The following is a 22,902-nucleotide window of genomic DNA, read 5'->3' on the forward strand; positions in this document are numbered from 1 at the left end:
AGTTCTGAGTCCTGAAGTGAGCCTGACGCACGGAGAAGCAGACATGCAGCACTGGAGTTTACGCATCTATGGGGAAAGAGAGCGCTGAAAAGCGCGCGCGCGTGTGTGTGTTAAAACGAATGTGTGTGAGTGTGTGTGTGGTAGAATAGTGAACTGGGTAAAACGATAGAGACTTTCTTCAATCTGGTTCATAAATGGAGTTGTATAAATACCTGATGTGCCTGGAGTTCATCCTCCTTCTTAAAGGTAAGAAACACTTTTCAGTCCAGTTTATCAGTGGCATTCATTTTCACAATTGCATTTTTAATAAAATGTTTGTTTTTTTAAAGGTGCATTATGTAATAAATCAGCTCTGGCCATAAAATCCTCCTAATATGTCACAGAGACTCAGGAATAATGTTCATATAACAAACTGAACTCACCAACAACAACAGTACAGACAAAATATTTGCATTAAACAAAACATTTTGCAGACTGCAAATCATGTTTATGTTTTGAAATCATGTTTTGGCATGTGGCGCCACCTACCGCCGTCTAACAATCATTGCAGTCAGTCGAGTCTCAGCTGCCGAGCAACCACGGGTTGCCAGTTACGTCAGAAAACGAAACCTAAAAGACCTCGGTATTTTGAATTTGAACGTATAGTAACTGTTTTTTGGCCACATTCTTACATATGGCACCTTTAATTACATCAAGTCATACTTCGTCAAGTGACTTTACCCAATCGCTTGTCTATGATTGATGCCCCTTGGTCACACTCTATGTCCAGTGCTGCCTGCAGAGTGACACGGTCATTAACTTCCACAACTTTTGCTCTCAAACCTGACAGCACATGTGAACCAGTCACAGCTCTCACCCCCGGTGTCCCAAAGAGCCTCTCTCTCTCTCTCTGTGTGTGCGACAGTGAACGACTGACCATGAAGGCATTCCTAACATGACTCTGTGTGTAGAAGAGCAGAGAAGCAGCAGGCATATTAAAACATATGGCCACATTCCATTTGCCAAACAGATCACAAGAATAGGAAACTATAGGTGCACAGAGTCCAACAGAGTTCCTGATTTAAATTCTGATCCTTTAGTAAATCATTCAGTGATATCGGTCCTGGGGAAATATTGGTCTCTCTCTGGAGGCTTTGCACAAGCGGAAGATGTTTGGAGCTATCGGTGATGTATGCGTGTATCCTTTGCTAAAAAGGTAACTGGTTCATATCCTCTTACAGTTGGTACCTTCTGACCTTCTGGCAGCTGTGTAACACGACCTCATGGGCCATATCAGCCATTTCCATCTCTTCTTAGGTTCCCCTAATAAGGCGTCTATGCCATGAGCTTTTTCTCCGTGAAGCGTGCAACATCACCACCCAACCGTTAGTCACGTTCGCTGTGCGAGTCCTCTCAGCCATTCCTGCTGACCGGGAAGAAACCAAAGAAAAAGACCATTGTCGTCTACCAGAACTAAGTGTTTATGTAGCTGATAAGCTGGAGTTTAAGTGCATCCGTGTAGCATTCAACCATTAAGGCAAGCAAGATCAATAGGCTGAGAAATTATATTGTGCATGGCCTGTAGCAGTCATATCAGGCCTGAATCACACACAGAGTGTCTGAAATCAGTCTATAGATTTATAGATTTATAGTGATAGTTCTGCCGTCTTTGGCAGCTAGTCATAGACGCTCGCCCTGCTGCTATATCTGAGCAGTAGTTTGCCTTTTCTGACCGAAACCTGACGTTTATATGCCGCTCACTCTACCGCACCAAAGTCCATACAGAAAAAGAAAGCGTCTTTAGCTCTCTGGGCCACGGAAGCTGCTAGTCAGCTGTTAGAATTTGTAATTTTTGCGCAGATAACAATTAGTGATAGTGAATTTGTCCTCATTTAACCCATCCTTACTACACACCAGTAGTGAACACACACACAAACCAGGCACAGGAGCAGTGGGAAGCACTTATCTGCGCCCAAGGAGCATTGGATGCCTTGGGCTGCTGTTGCCTCATTTGGTTCAAACAAAGGATTTTGGGCGCCTACGTGACAAAATAACACAACTGAATATGAAAATGAACAAATGATATAAAATTGTTCATTTTCTCTATATGGACTTGGGTGCAGACGAGTGAGCATTTTACAAAGCGTAACAAACTTTAGTTTGCGGTCGGCAAAAGGCTGTCCAACAACGAGGACAGAATGATAACATATTCTTTAGATCAGGGTTATTCAACTTTAGAAGCAGGTCTAGTGTTTTGTTGGCCACACAATAGCAATTTTAGCAAATATATTCACATTAAACACACTGGTTTGGTGCTTGTACTTGCTGCCAGTAAAGTAAATAAATATTTCTCTGTCCAATCGCTCTGGAACTGACTATTTTCAAAGTCAATTTTGCGTCGCTTTAGCTTGGAGAACAACATTGTGATGCACTTTGTCAGTTCAGTTCAGTTCCAGAGTAACGTGAGCGTCTTATATATATATATATATATATATATATATATATATATATATATATATATATATATATATATATATATATATATATATATATATATATATATATATATATATATATATATATATATATATATATATATATATATATATATATAGCATTTGTTACGTGGTTAAAGGGTGAATTATAATTCCTTGCTTAACCCTCAATCTCAAAAATGTGCGCTCCCTCTAGTACAAGTGCTGTCCCGATTCTCAGAAAAATTAAGTTGAGGGGCAAGTTTAAGGGCTGTATCGCCCTCAATATTGAGATTTATGGAGACCACCCTTGGGAGCAAGGGCTACCCAGAATGCATTGCGTGTTTTCACATAACAAAGATGGCGCCGAAAGCAGCGAAACGAGTACCCTACAAATTAAGTATTTTCTTTGTTAATAGAGATATAAAAATGATGAAAACCATTGTATTATCTTAGTTTAGGCCCATATTATGGATTACTGACGTCATTGTTGCGTAACATTTATTTTTATTTTACGATCTTTTGTCAATAGTCGGCCGGTGCGGACAAGCAAGCGTTTGCTATGGTTTACTTTTCAATAAGTCGTGGTGTGTGGTAACTGTCAGCTGAATATTTGTATGAGTATCATCTTATAACTAACTGACAACCTAATAACTTGACTGACAAACGGATCGGAATAAATAATCCTGACGTAAATGTGTTCTTCTTCTTCTTCTTTTTTGGAGTTGACAGACTGGACGCAGCTTTCGCGTTAATCTGCCCCCTACAGTCTGAAAACATATCTGCATTTAAGGGGTGTCCCATTTCTAAGTGACAAAATAACCCTCAACACTTGGTTTTGAGGGCCATTTAAGATTAAGGGTTGAGCTTGAGGGTTAAGATTGAGGGTTAAGATAGGAATTGGAATTGGCCCAAAATCTGCTTTCGCTTGTGATTTTACCAGAAGCCATATTTTTTTTTTTACTGTGGGCAAGCATCTGCGTCTCAGGGTGGTTCCCAACGATGGCAGCACACTGGCAATGACATCAGCGCTAACTATGTGTCAGTACCTCATACGACCACACTTAAACATAAATCCCGAGCTATCACTTTAAAATCCAGACTCCAGTGTTTGTGATTCAGAGCTAATACGACCGCAACGTGCTATGCACAACATCGTTCCTCAGCGAATCGAGCTCGTTGTATTCACAAGGTCAGTGTGAACGTGATGTGCAGGAGAAAGAAGAATGCTTCAAACACTGAGGTTTTTACAGTAACTGTACATGTGGTCAGGTTTTTTACACGTTACCCTCCATTATCTGCTAAAGTAAACAAGTCATTCTCCGACTTTTTTGTCGCTTGCCTGTGAGTGGTGTTTTCTAGCTGCCATACAGGAACATGTAGGTGAGCGAGCATGTGTGTGATATTTAATGGTTTTAGCAGGGCTCCCCTGATGCAGGCCGCAGGCATCCCATGTCTTATACACTCTGTTATGCTTTACTTAGATGTCAAACACAGGTGTGTGTGTGTGTGTGTTTCACTCTGTTTCACCAGAGGTCATTCATAAATTCTTGGCATTATCTTCTTGCGTTTTTTCACTCTCCTATCATTTGCTGACTCTCATTTTTATACTCCCCCTCCACCCCCATTATTCCCCCCACGAGAGGATGACAGACATGAGAACAGAACACGATCGAGATAATGGAGAGAAAATCTGTGAAAGAGGGCGAGATGAGGTGGAGGAATGGGACGAATGCTTGGGAAACTCCGCGAGCCAATTAGATCGTAGAAACAGACACTCGGGGCAAACATCTCCAAGTGCGGGATATTTCACAGAGGTGCTGTAAGTCATGGATGAGAATTGGAGAGATTGGCAGTAGGACAAGGAGGAGGGACGACTAAGCACGTTAATTCATTTAACACAACATACAGCGATGTCTTTGCATTCTGCGAAAGGTCCCTGCATGTCCAAAAACACTGTATTGTCGAGTTTCTTTTTCTCAACACGTTCAGTGCACTTCGCATGCAGAGGCGCAGCTTGTGAACAGGCAAGGCAGGCAACTGCTTGGGGCCCCCGAGCCGATAGGGGGCCCCCGACACTCGGAGCCTGAGGGCTGTTTTTACTGAAATGTGCAGTGACCAGCCGCCTCCCCGTCCCCCTTAAACAACAATGGGCGATTTGCAATGACATCTCAGTAGGAAACCTCCCTAAAGGGGCCCCACCTCACTTTAACCTGTGTGAAGTTATCGTTCTGCAAGTTGGAAAATGAAGAGGATTATTTACAGTGTAATGCATATGTTTTTTTACTCAGTTTATATGTTTTTTTCAGTTATTTACAGTATTTTATTGTTCTCTGTATTTATATTGTTATATAATGTGGGTTCTTTACAGTGTAATGTATTTTTTTTACTAAGTTTATATAGTTTTTAAAAGCTATTTACACTATTTTATTGTTCTTTACATTTATAGTTTCACATATTTTTTAATTACAAGGTTTTATTTCATTCAAAAAAAATATATTTTGAACTCATACATTTTTCGTTGGTGTCAGATTATTTATAACATAATGATGATGAACACTGGTTGGAAGGAAGGGCCCCCTGGGAATTTTTGCTTAGGGCCCCTACAGACTCTAGAATCGCCTCTGTTCGCATGTACCACACACACACACACACACACACACTGAGCAGCAGCAGCAGCAGTGCCCAGAGCCAAGCGTGTGGTTGAGAGAATCTGGACTCAGTTTGGCTTGATAAATGTTTGTCGCCAGTTGTCATGGTGACGGGTGGTCAGACAGCCTGTGGTGTAGTGTCATATATAAACCCTTACGCGAACAAAACCAGAGGAGAGAAGACGGGACGGGGAATAAATAGGGAATGATGGTACTGTTTTGTGGGAGCCTGTGGGGCCTTGTGGTGGAGTGCAGAGTATATGTTTCTGTATGTTACAGGAGAGAGCGTCAGAGAGAGCGGGGAGTAATTTATGGGTTATGAGAAAATGAGAGAACGTTAGGAGCATGAAGAAGAAAATCAGTGGCAGGGCTTGTTATCAGAGGCCTGGTTTGTTGTGGAAAGTCATTTTGGAATCAGAGAGGGTGGGTGACGCTGCAACGAAGACAGAAAAATGTATAGAACATCGTGTGCAAGATAAGTAAATGAGAGAATAAGGTGAAGTAGAAAGATTTAGTATGAAGAAATAATTGTCTTACGCATATTCCCTTTGCTAAAGTGCATTAAACATCTGTGTCGTATCAGAAAAAGAAAAAAGAATAAATTCCCCCTAGAAATCATATAAGAATTTAAAACTTTGATACGCAACTTTGATGTAAACAAATGTCTGTTTCATTTAAAAACTGTTTTCTCCTGAGTTCACACAATTCAGCTCCTATGCGTCTCATAAATAGTGATGAGTAGATCTCACGTTGACCGGGGAGAGATGGAGGCAACAGCGACATTGTGCTAGTAAAGCGAGACGACTGCAACACAGGTTGGAGTTTGACTGAAAACACAATGAAACCCAGGAAAAAAAAAAGTTTTAGAAGAAAATCCTACTGCTCAGTAAATCTGTTTAATCAGCAGTTTGTCAGGATAAATGTTTCATGTCCCCGCCCTCCCCTGCAGTGCTGGTGTATACACACAAACACTCCCTCAGTCAGGTCTGATAGTACTGCCTGACAGAGCCTGTTTTCACACATGAAGACCAAAGGAGGACAAAAGGAGGCAGAACAACAACTGCAGCTTTAACCCTCTTATGACCATCATGATATTCAGGCCGCCTGGATTTAACTTTTTTTTTTTATTCAATGAGTGAGTGCTTCTGCAACCTTTTTCCAAGATAACTTGGCAGTTATTCAACTGTTTAGGAATTTATGTTACTGAGAGGCTGATGTGACTTGTAATGACAAGTATATGGTCCTAAAGCTCTATTTCTCTGCTTTCCAGTATCCACCCATCTTCTACCGATTCACCCTCCACATTGGGGTTGTGCGGGTGTTTTGCCAATCTCAGCTAACATAGGGTGAAAGGCAGGGTCACGGCCTGGACAGTAGTTTTTAATTTTCTAGATATTACAAACGCTTTAGGAGTCACGGTATTGAGAAGTATGAATGCCGCAACGACCAAGAGGAGGATGGAGTTGAAGGGAACTGTGACACATAAGATCCTTGGCATGAGTGTATTTGAACTGACTCTAATCACAGTAGCGTATGCAGGTGTGTCATATCATAGTCATATCCTTCTTGTAAAACTTTAAAGCGGAACTAGACCGGAAGTTCCTATTATCGATGTTTTTTTTGGTGTGTATCTGCGTCATTGCCTTGTTTATGAAGCCCTGACAGTTCGAAACAAACAGTTCAGCCATTGCTGAGAACGCTGTGTTTATTGTAATCTCGGGGCTCAACGAGATCACTGAAAATCCCGTTATAGTTACGTAAGCAGCGGTTCTCCTGAACAACCGATCGTCCTGCTCCGGGCGGTAGTCCGGGCACATCCGGTTACGTACATTGAACCGCAGAAGAAGAATAACGTCCGTTGTGGAGGTGTTTCACGAGCAACAGTGTCTTCTGACTCTGGGTCTGACTCCGGTTTAAAGTCAATAATGGGACTGCGGCGGGGAGTCGTGAAGAAGCTATTTTTAAACACTGTTAAAACAATGTTTTGATAATGAGGAGCAGTGCATCCGCCATTCCAGAGGGGGGCGTTGCGCTTCTGAGAACGGATGTGCTGGATAGTACTGGCCAATCACAAGACTCTGTCTTCTGGGGGTGAAAGTTCACTCTGAAACATCGCGGCTGAAAAACACTGTCAGAAAAGAGGATTTCTATCGGCTCATTTACAGCAACTAGGAGGTTTTTGGCCATAAAAACAAGTTAATGAATGTAAGTAGACCTCCATAACTAACATATATGTGCAACAGGACCACTCTATGTGAGCTTTAAAGCAATAGTCTGATGATGATCTTCTTATCTAACGCTAGCGAATAAGTCTCGTTCCCAAAATGACAGTATAGGACACATGTCACTTGTTGAGTGAGTGTTGAGTTTACTTAAAACATTATTTAGAGTTTCCCTGCAGACTGTGGGGGAAAAAAAAAACCTTTGTATGTTTTATTTAACTGGTTGTAATTTGTTTTTCCTGCCTCAGTTTACACTCAGTGAACTGCGTGACAACTATCATGCTGCTACCTTCCTCACCTCTTTCACACACTCTGGGCATGAAGAGCGGACTTGTGTGTCAATAACAGGGGGCTTACTATGCTCCATGGTTTTTCTAACCCACACCCTTCTCTGCTTTGCTTCTTCTCTCCCCTCGTTCTCTCTCCCCCTTTCCCCTCAAACTGAACTCCTTTTTCCTCAGAGGTTGAATTGGTCATTCTGTTTATCCATATTTTCACCCCCCCCCCCCCCCCCCCTCGTTCCCCTCAGCTCACTCTCTAAAACTAAGAGAGAGAAAATGATCTGCACTGTAGCTACGACTGCAGTTATGTATATGTTTAAATGGCTAATGATGTTTATGTTAAAGGCAGAGGCGATTCTAGAGTCTGTAAGGGCCCTAAGCAAACATTCCCAGGGGGCCCTTCCTTCCAACCAGTGTTCATCACCATTATGTTACAAATAATCTGACACCAAAGAAAAATGTATGAGTTCAAAATATTATTTTTTTGACTAAAATAACATGGAAAGTATGTGAAACTATAAAATACTGTAAATAGCTTTTAAAAAACTATACAAAAAATACATTACACTGTAAGGAACCCACATTATAAAACAATATAAATATGTAGAACAATAAAATACTGTAAATAACTGAAAAAACATATATAAACTGAGTAAAAAAGATTTGCATTACACTGTAAATAATCCTCTTCATTTTCCAACTTGCAGAACGATAACTTCACACAGGTTAAAGTGAGGTGGGGCCCCTTTAGGGAGGTTTACTACTGAGATGTCATTGCAAATCACCCATTGTTGTTTAAGGGGCGGCTGTCATTTGCTCGGGGCCCCAAGCAGTTGCCTGCTTTGCCTGTTCACAAACTGCGCCTCTGGTTAAAGGTCCAGTGTGTAAGATGTTAGATGGCATGTCCATAGTCCGGCCCGTGGGCCAATCACGGCCCTCGGTCAGATTTTGTACAGCACACAGCTTCCGTTTTATAATGTATTATCTATGGCTAGGGACGGTGCAGGACAAATAATTGGCCCTGGTCACATTTAGTCCCCAATTAGCTCAGCTGGTAAGGAATTGTGCCAGAGGCCAGTGTGACAGACAGATTCAAGAATTCAGCTCCTATTGCAATATCTGACTCCCGATGTGAAGGAAAGGCAGAATTTGTTCTCATTTGTGCATGGCTTAGATTTGGTTACATTTCCATTTTGTAAGTTCTAAAGGCACCATTGGCCCCTGGGAATCTTCAAATTATCAAATCTGGCCTTCGTTTAAAAAAAAAAAAGAACACCCCTGTCCTACATGCTCAGAAGACAAGGAGAAGATGAAATATTCAACTTCAGATGCAAAATCCTACACACTTTGCTTTGAAGAGCAATAGTCTTATATATTTTGGTAAATGTGCTCATAGATGAGAATTGTAATAACATTCACATTTAAGGTAACTACAGAAATGCCATTTAACGAATCACCATAATAGTTTATCACTGTATGTTTGTGTCTTTCAGAGTTCTGTGAGTGTTTCAACATAGACGTGAAGCATCCACGCATCTTCAGTGGTCCAGAGGACGCTCTGTTTGGATTCTCTGTTTTACAGCATGAATCGGACGGAGAGAAATCGTAAGTGTGTTTAAGGGGTGAACGAAAGACAGTGAAACCTTTATAAAGGCAGAAAGATACACATATATAAAAGGGGACATATTTATGCAAAATCTTTTTTAGAAATCTTTTTTAAAATTTTTAGTCATTTTAATAGTTACATTTTGGACTCTAGTGGCCCTATGAGTATAGGCAAAGCGTGAAAAAAATGACTCACTCATGTTTTTGTGATCCGCCTCAGTCTAAGTACAGAATATAAGACGTGTGATGTTGCCTTCAGCACCCATTGTGACGTCACAATGAGACATTCCTGGAATTTTATGGAAAAACGGGACAAAATGAGAGCATGTAGGCGAGGGCGATAGTATCCGGAAGAGCGGAAGTCCATGAAGTGTTCTATTTTTGGCTACACAGTGCAGCACAGAGTTCTACACACACTTCCAGCCTCAGAGGATTTATGTGTCCAGTGGATTCATTTTAAATATGACGGCAATGGGCCGGATAGTGTCGGCAAATAATCGCTTTTCCAAATGCTAACTGCTGTTAGCTGCCGGAGCCTCATTGACGGTGTAGTTTCCTGTGTCTCATTTGCATTTAAAGAGACAGGCACTCAAAACTGACATTTGGCAGGGTGATTGAACTGCTGTGGTGTTATGGTATTTTGACCAAAGCATGTCACAGACATGTTCATTAGGACACCAGGGAACTAGGTTAACTTGGGGAAATAGGGTAAAATAGGAGCAATTTAAGGTGTTATCACACAGAGGATGTGTTGTGGTGTTGTAATAATAACGACTGTACCACTCTGTCTTGAAGAATGCTGGTTGGTGCTCCCTGGGATGGGCCACCAAACAACAGGAAAGGAGATGTTTACAAATGCGTTGTGGGAGAGGAGAAGAATTCAAATTGCAGCAAGGTGAATCTAGGTGAGGAGCAAACATCCAGAAACAAAAATCCACTATTTCCCAAAAGTTGAGACTCATAAACTACCTGGTGCTTCACTGTTAACTGTCCATGTGTCTCACAGGTGAAACTGCTCTTCAGAACGTCTCTAAAAACCTGAGGAATTCTCACCTGGGAATGACTCTCACCCCAGACTCACCTGACGGCTTCCTGGTACGTAGTCTAAACACTGGGAAATAAACCTTTTTGTGTTTGCTGCATGGTCACTGGGATCATCTGTGAATCATTTCTGTTTTTTTTATTTGACTCAACCGTTCCATCGTTGCTAAATTTATCTGTTAACAGTCCCAGTATTTGCTGGGTCTATAACAGCCAGCAAATATTCACTGGAGATACTGGGGCACTTTTTGTGTGATGAATTAAACTATTAATTTAAAGGTGCCATATGTAAGAATGTGGCCAAAAACAGTTACTACATTCAAATTCAAAATACCGAGGTCTTTTAGGTTTTGTTTTTTGGCGTAACTGGCAACCCGTAGTTGCTCGGCAGCTGAGACTCTACTGACTGCAGTGATTGGTAGACGGCGGTAGGTGGCGCCACATGCCAAAAACATGATTTCAAAACATAAACATGATTTGCAGTCTGCAAAATATTTTTTTTAAAGCAAATATTTTGTCTGTACTGTTGTTGTTGGTGAGTTCAGTTTGTTATATGAACATTATTCCTGAGTCTCTGTGACATATTAGGAGGATTTTAAGGCCAGAGTGTGGTGTTTTTCTTAGGTGTGTCATGATAATAGTCCAGTCTCACATCTACAGCCTACAGCGCTGTCTTAGTTTCTCTAATCACCACTGATTTCACCAGTACTGAGGCTTCTGGCTTTCATACAAACCTATATTACTTACAATGTCAATGATTTTGTCCATTTACAGCTTCAGCGATCAGCAAACGTGCTCCATGTTTTGGTTTCTGCCAGCTTTTTACAACTGAATCGGGTTTGGAGTCGTGTACAGTTCATGCTCGCCAGCATAACCCACTTAAATGTGTGTGTGTGTGTGTGTGTGTGTGTGTGTCTTAACTCCAGTGGTCAGGTCTATAACAGGATTGGAATGCGTCTCCGGCCCTTTTGTTAATGACAGACCTACCAAAAGCCATAGCACCTCTCTTGTTTTTCTCCATACTTTTCTCTCATCCCTCGCTCCATCCCTTCTTCCTTCTCTCCTGCCCGTCTGTCTAGGTTTCCGAAGAAAATCCCGTCCGTAATGACAGGGCAAAGCAATATCAGGATGTTTCCCTTTTTCTCATTCTACCCCCAATTCAACCCACTTTCAGTCGAGCCCCTTTTGTCTCCCGGGTGTACGAATGAGTTTCTCTTTTATCTCCTTTTATCGCCACGTTCCCTTCATTTCCCCCCACCCGTTTCTCTCTTTCGGGCATATAAGCCAAATAAACGGCATGCTTTCAAGACAGAAATATTTGAAACGTGATACCCACCAACCCCACTGTAACCCCCTTTACTTTTAACACAATCAGATTGAAATTGTTTTACTGGTCTGGTGTTCCAGCTCTGTTAAACCACTCATGACAGCAGTGGCTGCCAACATGTCAACAATAGCTCCCTCTTTCTCCCTTTCTCTCTCCTCCCAAAACCACACCATTGTAGTTTTATTTCCATGACTTCCACGTCTTTTTTCACCCTTTATTTATCTGTTTCTTTCCGTGTTTACACTCTGGTCATTTGTCTATGTGTTTGAACCCTAATGACCAACAAAAACACATTTTGAGACCGGAGCATAAATACTTAAAGGTACAATATGTAGTATTTATGGGTTTATATAACCCAAAATCCACTTTTTTATACATATTATGTGCTCCTGCATTGTCTAGTCGCTGTATAATAGTTTTTGTTTCATTTTCGTAGTGTTTCAAAAAGTCATGTAAAATAACATGACCGCGGACCGCGGTTGCATAGCCACTGTTAGCAGCGAGACGCCATGTTTCTACCGGAGCCTGTAAGGACAAACGTGAGAGAACAAAACAAGCGTCTCTTTACTTGTAGCGGAAGTCCCGCCTCCACTCTCTCCGCTTCGTCTGCTACGGCCGCGGTAGCTCGCCCTCTCCCTCGCCTCACGAACCTCATCTGCTGACACGGAGAAAGACGACGAGGACGACATTTGACCAGCTGCGGATACCGTAGCGCTCAGGGAAGGGAGGGGGTGAGCAGAGGAGCAGTTCTTTGTTGTAAATTTCAGCCTCTCCTCTAGATGGCACTATAAACTACTTATTTCCCCGGCAACTGGCCGTAAAAAATCCTCCTAATATGTCCCAGAGACTCAGGAATAATGTTCATATAACAAACTGAACTCACCAACAACAACAGTACAGACAAAATATTTGTATTAAAAAAAATCTTTTGCAGACTGCAAATCATGTTTATGTTTTGAAATCATGTTTTGGCATGTGGTGCCACCCTCCACCGTCTGCCAATCATTGCAGTCGGTAGAGTCTCAGCTGCCGAGCAACCACGGGGTTGCCAGTTACGTCAGAAAAACGAAACCTAAAAGACCTCGGTATTTTGAATTTGAATGTAGTAGCCGTTTTTGGCCACATTCTTACATATGGCACCTTTAAGAATATAACTGGCTCAAATGGACTGCAATTGCCCCCCCTGTAATTGGCTCACCTGTATGTGTGTGTTTGTGGCAGGCTTGTGCGCCTCTGTGGTCTCAGGAGTGCGGTACGTCTATGTTCAGCACCGGCATCTGCGCCTCCGTCAGCGACGACCTGGAACCGAGAGAGACCATCGCGCCGACCGCTCAAAGTAACCGCACATTTGCACGCGCACACACACTCTCTGAGGCAGAGAAACATGCTGCACTGGGCTGCTTTAACCAACCGAAAAAATGTTTTTTTTCGAATTCCCACATTTGGCAGGGTGCTCCACATACATGGACATTGTGATTGTGCTGGACGGCTCCAACAGTATCTACCCGTGGTACGAGGTCCAGAACTTCCTCAGTAACATCCTCAGCAAGTTTCACATCAGCTCAGACCAAATGCAGGTAATAGTGCAAATTAACTCAATCATTGCCTGTAAATATGATTTATATGTGTCATGGAAAAATTGTGGTTTAAATTTTTAACTTTGTCTCCCACTTAAATCTCTGGAAACCCTTAGCTTTTTTGCCCAGAGCAGTAAGACGGGTTAGGGCCAATTCCGATTCCTATCTTAACCCTCAATCGTAACCCTCAAGCTCAACCCTTAATCTTAACTGGCCCTCAAAACCAAGTGTTGAGGGTTATTTTGTCACTTAGAAATGGGACACCCCTTAAATGTAGTTACTTCTTCAGACTGTGGGGGGCAGAATAACGCGAAAGCTGCGTCCAGTCTGTCAACTCCAAAAAAGAAGAAGAAGAACACGATTATTTATTACAATCGTAAAATAAAAATACATGTTACACAACAATGACGTCAGTAATCCATAACATGGGCCTAAACTAAGATAATACAATGGTTTTCATCATTTTTATATCTCTATTAACAAAGAAAATACTTAATTTGTTGCGTACTCGTTTTGCTGTTCTCGGCGCCATCTTTGTTAAGTCAAAAGATGCAATGCATTCTGGGTAGCCCTTGCTCCCAAGGGTGGTCTCGGAAAATCTCAATATTCAGGGCGATACAGGCCTTAAACTTGCCCCTCAACTTAATTTTTCTGAGAGGGAGCGCGCATTTTTGAGATTGAGGGTTAAGATTGAGGGTTAAGCAAAGAATTGGAAGTCAACCCTTAGTCCCTTGAGTAAAAACATGCACATAGTGATACATAAAGAGCTGGTTTGGCAGATTTGTCCAGAATGGATGGCAGTTTTAATCTAAAGGGACGTGAGCTGAGCTAGCGTGAGGTTGAGGAGGAATGGAAGCTGAGCCCAAGACTTTATGTTGGGCTAAACAACAAGAGAAGAGAGAGCGAGAGAGAGAGAGAGAGGTGAGAAGCAGTTTGGGTTTAGAAAAAAAAAAAAAAAAAAAAGGCTGGGGGTGGAGAGAGTAGCAGGCAATGTGAGGTAAAGAGGAAATACCTCTGGTTTCTGAATGAATTCAAAAAAACTCCCCCCAAGTGCGCTGTTTGCTTTAAAAAGAAAGGGCTGGCACTTAAAGAGATAGCTCACCCCAGAAACACAAGTGTCAGATGTTGCTCTCCACAAATATGTGCCGGCTCAACCATGAGCATGTGGCATGATTGAACTGCTAACATGTTTGTGCATCTGGATATGTGTGTGTGTGTGTGTGTGTGTGTGCATATGTAGGTTGGTATACTGCAGTATGGCGAGGTAGCAGTCCACGAGTGGTCTCTGAAGGACTACCAGACCACACAGGACGTGGTGGAGGCCGCCAAGAACATCAGCCGACAGGAGGGACGAGAGACGCGCACGGCATACGCCATCCACATGGCCTGGTAAGGCCTGTCAATCACCGCTACGTTGCTCTTACTGGTTGAGCTTCCTCTTATAAGACATGCTGCACATTTGGCTGGCTACGTGGAAATAATGTCTGACTGTTTACATTTTGGTGAAACATTCTTATGTGGTTTTCCTCCAAATATATCGCAGTATAATTTGTGTTTATAATGACAATCGGGTCTATTTTTCTCCGAGGTCTGTTCATTTCTAGAATGATGTGCTCTCAAGTATGCTTTTCACCCACGGCTCACCAAGTTATCACAGGGATTAGACTAAACACGACCGGCTACGTAAAACTCCTCCAGTCAATATTTGTATTCCATTCGTGGATCAAATTACTGAGCGTTTCGTGAAAGGAATAGCTTGTCGTGCATAACTGTCCTTACACTGCTTTATGAAACAAACTTTCATAACAGCCGTGTGCTCTGTCAAACTCACTGTGAAGCACCAAACATGAACATTAACCCACAGTGGGCCATTTAGCAGGTAAAGAGCCAGATGTTTAATTCAGGAGGAGACCAAAGAAGAGCTCTAAAAAAAATCCCTCAAAACCAAGTGTTGAGGGTTATTTTGTCACTTAGAAATGGGACACCCCTTAAATGCAGATACGTCTTCAGACTGTAGGGGGCAGAATAATGCGAAAGCTGCGTCCAGTCTGTCAACTCCAAAAAAGAAGAAGAAGAACACATTTACGTCACGATTATTTATTACGATCCGTTTGTCAGTCAAGTTATTAGGTTGTCAGTTAGTTATAAGATGATACTCATACAAATACCACAACCACGGACATATTCAGCTGACAGTTACCACACACCACGGCTTATTGAAAAGTAAACCATAGCAAACGATCGCTTAGCCCGCCGATAATTGACAAAAGATCGTAAAATAAAAATAAATGTTACGCAACAATGACGTCAGTAATCCATAATATGGGCCTAAACTAAGATAATACAATGGTTTTCATCATTTTTATATCTCTATTTACAAAGAAAGTACTTAATTTGTAGCGTACTCGTTTCGCTGCTTTCGGCGACATTTTTGTTATGTGAAAACAAGCAATGCATTCTGGGTAGCCCTTGCTCCCAAGGGTGGTCTCGGAAAATCTCAATATTGAGGGCGATACAGCCCTTAAACTCGCCCCTCAACTTAATTTTTCTGAGAATCGAGAGCACTTGAACTAGCGGGAGCGCACATTTTTGAGATTGAGGGTTAAGCAAGGAATTGGAATTCACCCTTAGACTTTGCCGGGAGAATGTCAACTTGATGTGTTAATAAACATCATCTTCATGATATTACTTCATAGAAATACCAAATGATGGAACAGTTTAAGTTTGCAACCCGAGTCCAACGAAACAGCTCTGTAGGCCCGAGGGTCAGTCACAATCTCTACGTCTTAAAATATCTCTATTTCTTTTCAAAATAAAATTCCTACATTATTAAAGTCATACCCACATAGAGCACCACACCCAGACCCGATGTGTGGCCGTGTGGCCACGACATCCGTTTTTGGATGTGTGTCTTGGAGAAGTCCTGTACTTCTGCGCACACACACACACACACACACACAAACACTCTTGTACTTGCTGCATACTGAGGACCAGCATTTCCACTTTATAAATCAACACAATTACAAATATCTACTTCATGAACGACATCTACAAAGAACTACTGGTTGCAGTACCATAACATGTCTGCAGGTGGAGCCCCAGAGCAAAAAGGGCTGCAAAACTTTTTCTAATTTTTTTAAATTTTTGGTCCAAAATTTAACAAAAACGTCATACTATATCGTCCAAAACAAAAAAATAAAAAATGTGACCAAAATTTTGTTTGGCCAAAATTCGACAAAACGTCATACGATACTGTCGTCCAAAATTTGAAAAAAAAAATTTGACCCAAAATTTTCCGTCCAAAATTTGACAAAACGTCATATGATACTGTCGTACAAAAATTTGAAAAAAAAAATTTGACCCAAAATTTTTCGTCCAAAATTTGACAAAACGTCATACGATACTGTCGTCCAAAATTTGAAAAAATCTTTGACAAAACATTTTTGGTCCAAAATATTATAAAAACGTCATACTATGTCGTCCAAAAAAACAAACAAAATTTGACAGAAATTTTTTTTTTTTCACAAATTGAGTATAGTATATTATAGCAACCTAAGGAAGTGATTTGAATGAAAACAAAGTGAGGACCGGCCAAAATGTCCTCACTTTGTAAAAATGACCTCACTTTGTTGGTTAAAAACCCTCACTGGTCCTCAGTATGCCGCAAGTACAAGAACACACACACACACACACACACACACACACACACACACACACACACACACACACACACACACACACACACACACACACAAACCCACACACACACACACACACAGAGGTGGGAATGAGGTTCTGCCTCATTAGGTTCAGGTCTTGGTTCCTGTGAGGACTACTCGTCCTGAAATAGTCATTGTTCGTACTAGAAAAGTTCCTAAAAATGTATTTTAAAAAACATGCATGCACACAAACCCACGCAGCTATTCTTCTTCAAAGCCTTATCCTGAACCAGTTAATGCCCTAACCTCAACCAAATCACTATTCACATCTCAGTCCTAACCTTAACCAGTCGGTTAGAAATGAGGTTCTGCCTCATTAGGGTCGGTTTTCAATTCCTGCGTCAAAAAAGTCAGAAAAGGTCCCAAAGATGTATTAAAAACAACAACAAAAAAGAATATGCATGCACACGGCGTACACACACACACACACACACACAGGAGAGTAATTGGTGATTTCCTGTTTTCTGGTACATTAGTCGGTAAAAGTCGGAGGCGTTTAGGAGGGATATTTAAAAGGTAGTTGAAAAGCAGCGACTGTGACATGGAGCCAGGGAAATTGTGTACCTGTGGCCTGAAAAACACCAGTCACACTCCAACACACTCCGTCTCTCACTTTCTTCACCTTCCTCCAATGGAATAACATGGTGAAAAATGCTGAGTCAGTCGTCAGTATGAGACCCTTATTACTTAAAGCACTGGTAGTTTATCGTGTCTGTGCCAGGCTAAAGAAATCCAGCCTGTGTTGCGGCTTTAGGAATTTCTAAAGATTTTAATTTGATATGAAGAGGGTGGGGGGGGGGGGGGGTGTCATATCAAAAATATGGACTTATCCAAACACATGTGCAGCTTCTCACACATGGACATACAGAGGTGCTGGCAGTGGGCAGGAAAAGTGACAGGCTAGAAAAACATGGAGATTAGCTGAGCCGGTCAGGCTGACTGCTGGGTCAGCAAGTCTGCTGCAGGTGTGGCACGACCTGACCGAGCCTGGCCCGGCACAGTGCTTCTCCTGCAGCTGTGAAAATACACACTCAGACACTTACAGTACAACCCATGCACGGAGGAACACACACACACACACACACACACACACACACACATCAAACATGCACTTTCAGATTCACAGGCATACAATTCCATCTTCTGGATCTACAAAGGCTTTGACCGCATTCATTCCCTGGCATGTTTAACCTGAACTTTAACAGCATGTTTGACTTTTAACCTTTGCCCCTAAACCCTGGTCCTTATTATAAACTTAACCCTAAACCTGAGTACTTTGCTAAAATAGCTCCCAAAAGAACCGTTGACACGCCAACATGTCTCCTCTCATGTCTCTCTCTCTCTTTATTCATATGATCAGTACACACCGACACAGAGATGACTTCCATCTACATACATCTTTATCACATGTGTCAAACTCAAGGCCCAGGGGGGGCCAGATGTGGCCCGCCACGTCATTGTACGTGGCCCTGCGAGTGATTAATTGGTCTTAGAAATCTGTGTTAAAATAGGTCTACGCTGCTTTAAGGCGTGCGTTGACCATAAACTACATTTCCCACAATGCACGGCGATTGCGTTACCCACAAAGTGACGCCATCACCGATCAGGGTTACATCTATAATGCATCAAATTTGTAACTTGAATAAGTAATAAATACAGAAAGTTATTTCGCAATATGTTACAGAGTAGTTACCTTTATTTTACATTATATTTGGTTACATTTAGTTACATTTATTCTGTATGACAGTTACATCTGGCCCTTTGAGGGTAACCATTATGCTGAGTTTGACACCCATTATGATCTATATCATTGGTTCTCAAAGTGCGGCCCGGGGGCCAATGGATTACAGTTGATAGTTTTAATCCAGGAGCTACTAAGCTTGTTAAATGTTTATTGGACATTACTGGACACAGACCAACAAGTGTAAACAAAAATACTATATGGTGAATTTATGTGTATTATTGGGTTATAAGCTGGTAATAAGCAGGTAGCTACAGCCCCCAATTACTAGCTATTTACCCAGTAAATATATGGTAACAGAAATGTGTTACTTGGTATTAACCTGTAATTAGAAGGTAAGAACAATGGCCAAAATACTGGGTAATTACCCAGTAAGTAAATTATAAAGTGTTATTATATTAATGCTTAAATTACATTATATTAACGCTTATATTACTTAACGCTAAACTGTAGAACTGCAATCTGGTCATTAAAATGATTACAAATGGGATTTCTTTCTGTTTTTTTTCTTTGGCGGCCCTCAGTCCAATGTTGGGTTCCTAAATTGGCCCTCAGGTATCAAAACTTTAAGAACCCCTGATCTATATGATACTATGCTGTATAAGCAGATTTATAAATGTTTAAAAAAAACAATGTAGACATGGCCGGATATAGAGTGAATGACATAACTGGAAAAAAAAGAATAAAAATCTAAACAAAGCTGAAGAACAGCTTGCACACAGGGAGTGAGCAGACAGAGGGGGGGGGGGCGTGGACGTGAGGGCGACACAGTCGGGAACATTGGACCACATGGAGACACTGCGAGCAAGAGTGGCTATATTTAGAAAAAAAAGATCTGAAACGAGTTGACAACTGCGCACACAAGATTTCAATTGACTTGAGACTGTAAAGCAAAAAAAAAAATATTAAAACCTCAAATTATGAGGTGGTAAAAGCCTTGTTTAAGATAATTCCAGCAGTGTGGGAACTATGCTCGCTATGATGCCACTCTGTAATGTACTGTATGAATGTATGAAGCTACAGAGCTGAGTTTAGCAGGATATAAAGAGGGAGATGTGAGGAAACAGCACTGTAAACAAAACCTGACCCTTTGTTAGATAGATTCTCTTTTATATTTTGTTGTTAATTGAAGTTTGAAGAGGATTCATGGTTCATCACAGAAAGAAAACTATTGTATTTTATTAAGATGTAGTTTTCATTAAAGGTGCCATATGCAAGAATGTGGCCAAAAACGGTTACTACATTCAAATTCAAAATACCGAGGTCTTTTAGGTTTCGTTTACTGACGTAACTGGCAACCCGTGGTTGCTCGGCAGCTGAGAATCTACTGACTACAATGATTGGTAGACAGCGGTAGGTGGCGCCACATGCCAAAACATGATTTGAAGTCTGCAAAATATGTTTTTTAATGCAATGTATGTTTGTATGTAAATAAGTCTCTGTGACATATTAAGAGGATTTTAGAGAGAGACCTTTAAGGCCTATTTAAATCGGTATTTTCTAATTTTGGATTTTAGTCAAAACGATGACATTTTAACATACATTTTGCATTACTTTAATGTTGCCAATGTAGCCTGACCACTGCAGGACTTCTCTGCTACTGTAGAGGTCCCTAAATGGCGGAACATGGTCCAATACTTGATCAATAATTAACAATTGCCATGTTTTGCATTTGTATTTTAACTGGTGCAGCTTTCCTAGTCTTAAAAGCACCAGAGGTGTTATGTTTTAATCATAGCAGACGAGTTAACAAACTGAAGAAGAGGTAAACTTATTCGGAATATTTAATTTATTATCATAAAAATGACTAAAAAAGCTTATTTTTTTGGCATGATTTTTTAAATAATCCTTATATGTTATGCATTTTACATAGCACTACTAAAAAGAGGGATGTTATGATCTGGACACACTAAATACCACAAACATCATTAAAGCAACTGGCCATAAAATCCTCCTTATATGTCACAGAGACTCAGGAAAAATGTTCATATAACAAACTGAACTCACCAACAACAACAGTACAGACAAAATATTTGCATTAAAAAAAATATTTTGAAATCGTGTTTTGAAATCATGTTTTGGCATGTGGCGCCACCTACCGCCGTCCACCAATCACTGCAGTCAGTAGAGTCTCAGCTGCCGAGCAACCACGGGTTGCCAGTTAAGTCAAAAAACTAAACCTCAAAGACCTCGGTATGTTGAATTTGAATGTAGTAACTGTTTTTGGCCACATTCTTACATATGGCGCCTTTAAACCATACACACTAAAATAGCCTGTAAGTTTTGTCAGTGTAATGCCGCCGCGCAAAATGACATTAATGGCCTGAAAGTTGCTGAGTTTTAATGCAGCGACATCCAATTACCCTCCACAATTGAATTAGCTACTAAAAGTTATAGTGCTCCACCCGTCTGAGACACTCACATGAACATAAAAGTACACACACAGATCACCACACTGTGTCATTACATATATATACTACTGCGACTCCATAAAATGCGTCGTAAATAAAACCACACCTCCCAATTAGCATCCCCGTCTACCTGTTTGTTTCATTCATTTTTGTCTCTCTGTGTGAATTCCCCCTTCTTTCGTTTCCTCTTCTTGTCTCACAATCTTTCCCTCGCTTTCCTCCAGAGGCACAGTTTGTGAACGGGCAAGGCAGGCAACTGCTTGGGGCCCCGAGCCGAGAGGGGGCCCCCCCGACACTCGGAGCCTGAGGGCTGTTTTTACTGAAATGTGCAGTGACCAGCCGCCTCCCCGTCCCCCTTAAACAACAATGGGCGATTTGCAATGACATCTCAGTAGGAAACCTCCCTAAAGGGGCCCCACCTCACTTTAACCTGTGTGAAGTTATTGTGAGGATTATTTACAGTGTAATGCATATCTTTTTTAAACTTAATTTATATGTGTTTTTCAGTTGTTTACAGTATTTTATTGTTCTGTATATTTATAGTGTTTTATAATGTGGGTTCTTTACAGTGTAATGTAATTTTTTTTACTAAGTTTATATAGTTTTTTAAAGCCTTTACAGTATTTCATTATTCTTTGCATTTATATTTTCACATACTTTTTAATTACAAGGTTTTTCCATGTTATTTCACTCATTTCGGAAAAAAATAATATTTTGAACTCATGCATTTTTCGTTGGTGTCAGATTATTTATAACATAATGGTGATGAACACTGGTTGGAAGGAAGGGCCCCCTGGGAATTTTTGCCTAGGGCCCCTACAGACTCTAGAATCGCCCCTTCTTCCCTCTATACCACTACACTCTGCTCCTCCTGCTTCTTGTTTCTCCTCTATTTTATTGCATTATGTCACACGCTCTCTTAACGCCACATCAAAGCCGCGTTTGCTCTTTTTAGTTTTAAAGTTTGGCCTCGTTTTATACTATCTTTGGTCTTTTTAATTTGGTCTCCAAACACAATTATGTTCCATTTCAGTTTTCATCCCTCTTTTCTCCAGCTATCGTTTAATTCGGCCAAGGTTTGTACCTTCTTTTATTATCTAGTATAATCCTCCTATAAATCTCTTTGTTCCTCTACTTTCTTTTCCTTCCACTCTTCCCTTCTGTTTTCTCCTTTCCTCTCCTTCTCTGCACCCTATGTAATTTGCAGACTGCATATAGGGAAACTGTTGTTTTTAACTCCGAGTTTCTTGCGGTCGACCACAATGTTATATTTAGGCCAGGGCTGGAGTTAGGCCTGAAAATGACTGAGTTCACGAGCAGTGACTACTCTCACCAATGTGTGTGTGTGTGTGTGTGGGTTGGTCTGAGGCTAACCAGACCTATTCAATAGTTGAAGCAGGTCCTGCTGAGAACAGGTTTGCTGCAGACAAACAGGGTGCGGCCTGGGTTCTGTCCGTATGTGTTTGTCATTTAGGTTTCCTCTCTGTATCATGGCACAACCGGATGGGAATGCACAGATGCGGTCGCTGTGTGTGTGTGTGTGATGACACATGCACGCTGCTGCTTGCGATGTCCAATTTGAGTCAACTGGCAGCAAATGCATGCGTGTGTGTGTGTGTGTGTGTGTTCTTGTACTTGCGACATACTGAGGACCAGTGAGGGTTTTTAACCAACAAAGTGAGGACATTTTTACAAAGTGAGGACATTTTGGCCGGTCCTCACTTTGTTTTCATTGAAATCACTTACTGAGGTTGCTATAACATGCTATACTCAATTTGTTAAAAAAATAATAATAATAATTTTTTGGACAAGTATAGTATAGTATGACGTTTTTGTCACATTTTGGACCAAACATTTTTGGTAAAATTTTGGAC

The 22,902-nt window shown here is 41.2% G+C and overlaps 1 protein-coding gene across 1 annotated transcript in view; it reads left to right on the forward strand.

Annotated features, from left to right (window-relative positions):
- Positions 1–129: 129 nt before the first annotated feature.
- The window catches only part of itga10 (integrin, alpha 10), a 41,760-nt gene continuing 18,987 nt past the window's right edge, over positions 130–22,902 (forward strand). Inside the window, exons 1-7 of the mRNA XM_083891785.1 lie at positions 130–246; positions 9,101–9,212; positions 10,008–10,117; positions 10,219–10,307; positions 12,802–12,916; positions 13,030–13,157; positions 14,398–14,546. Of these exons, the coding sequence (XP_083747911.1) occupies positions 195–246; positions 9,101–9,212; positions 10,008–10,117; positions 10,219–10,307; positions 12,802–12,916; positions 13,030–13,157; positions 14,398–14,546 (755 nt within the window). The 5' untranslated portion in view covers positions 130–194. The remainder of the gene's footprint in view (positions 247–9,100; positions 9,213–10,007; positions 10,118–10,218; positions 10,308–12,801; positions 12,917–13,029; positions 13,158–14,397; positions 14,547–22,902) is intronic.

The sequence above is a fragment of the Microchirus variegatus genome (assembly GCF_963457635.1).
Source record: "Microchirus variegatus genome assembly, chromosome: 1".
Taxonomy (NCBI): domain Eukaryota; kingdom Metazoa; phylum Chordata; class Actinopteri; order Pleuronectiformes; family Soleidae; genus Microchirus; species Microchirus variegatus.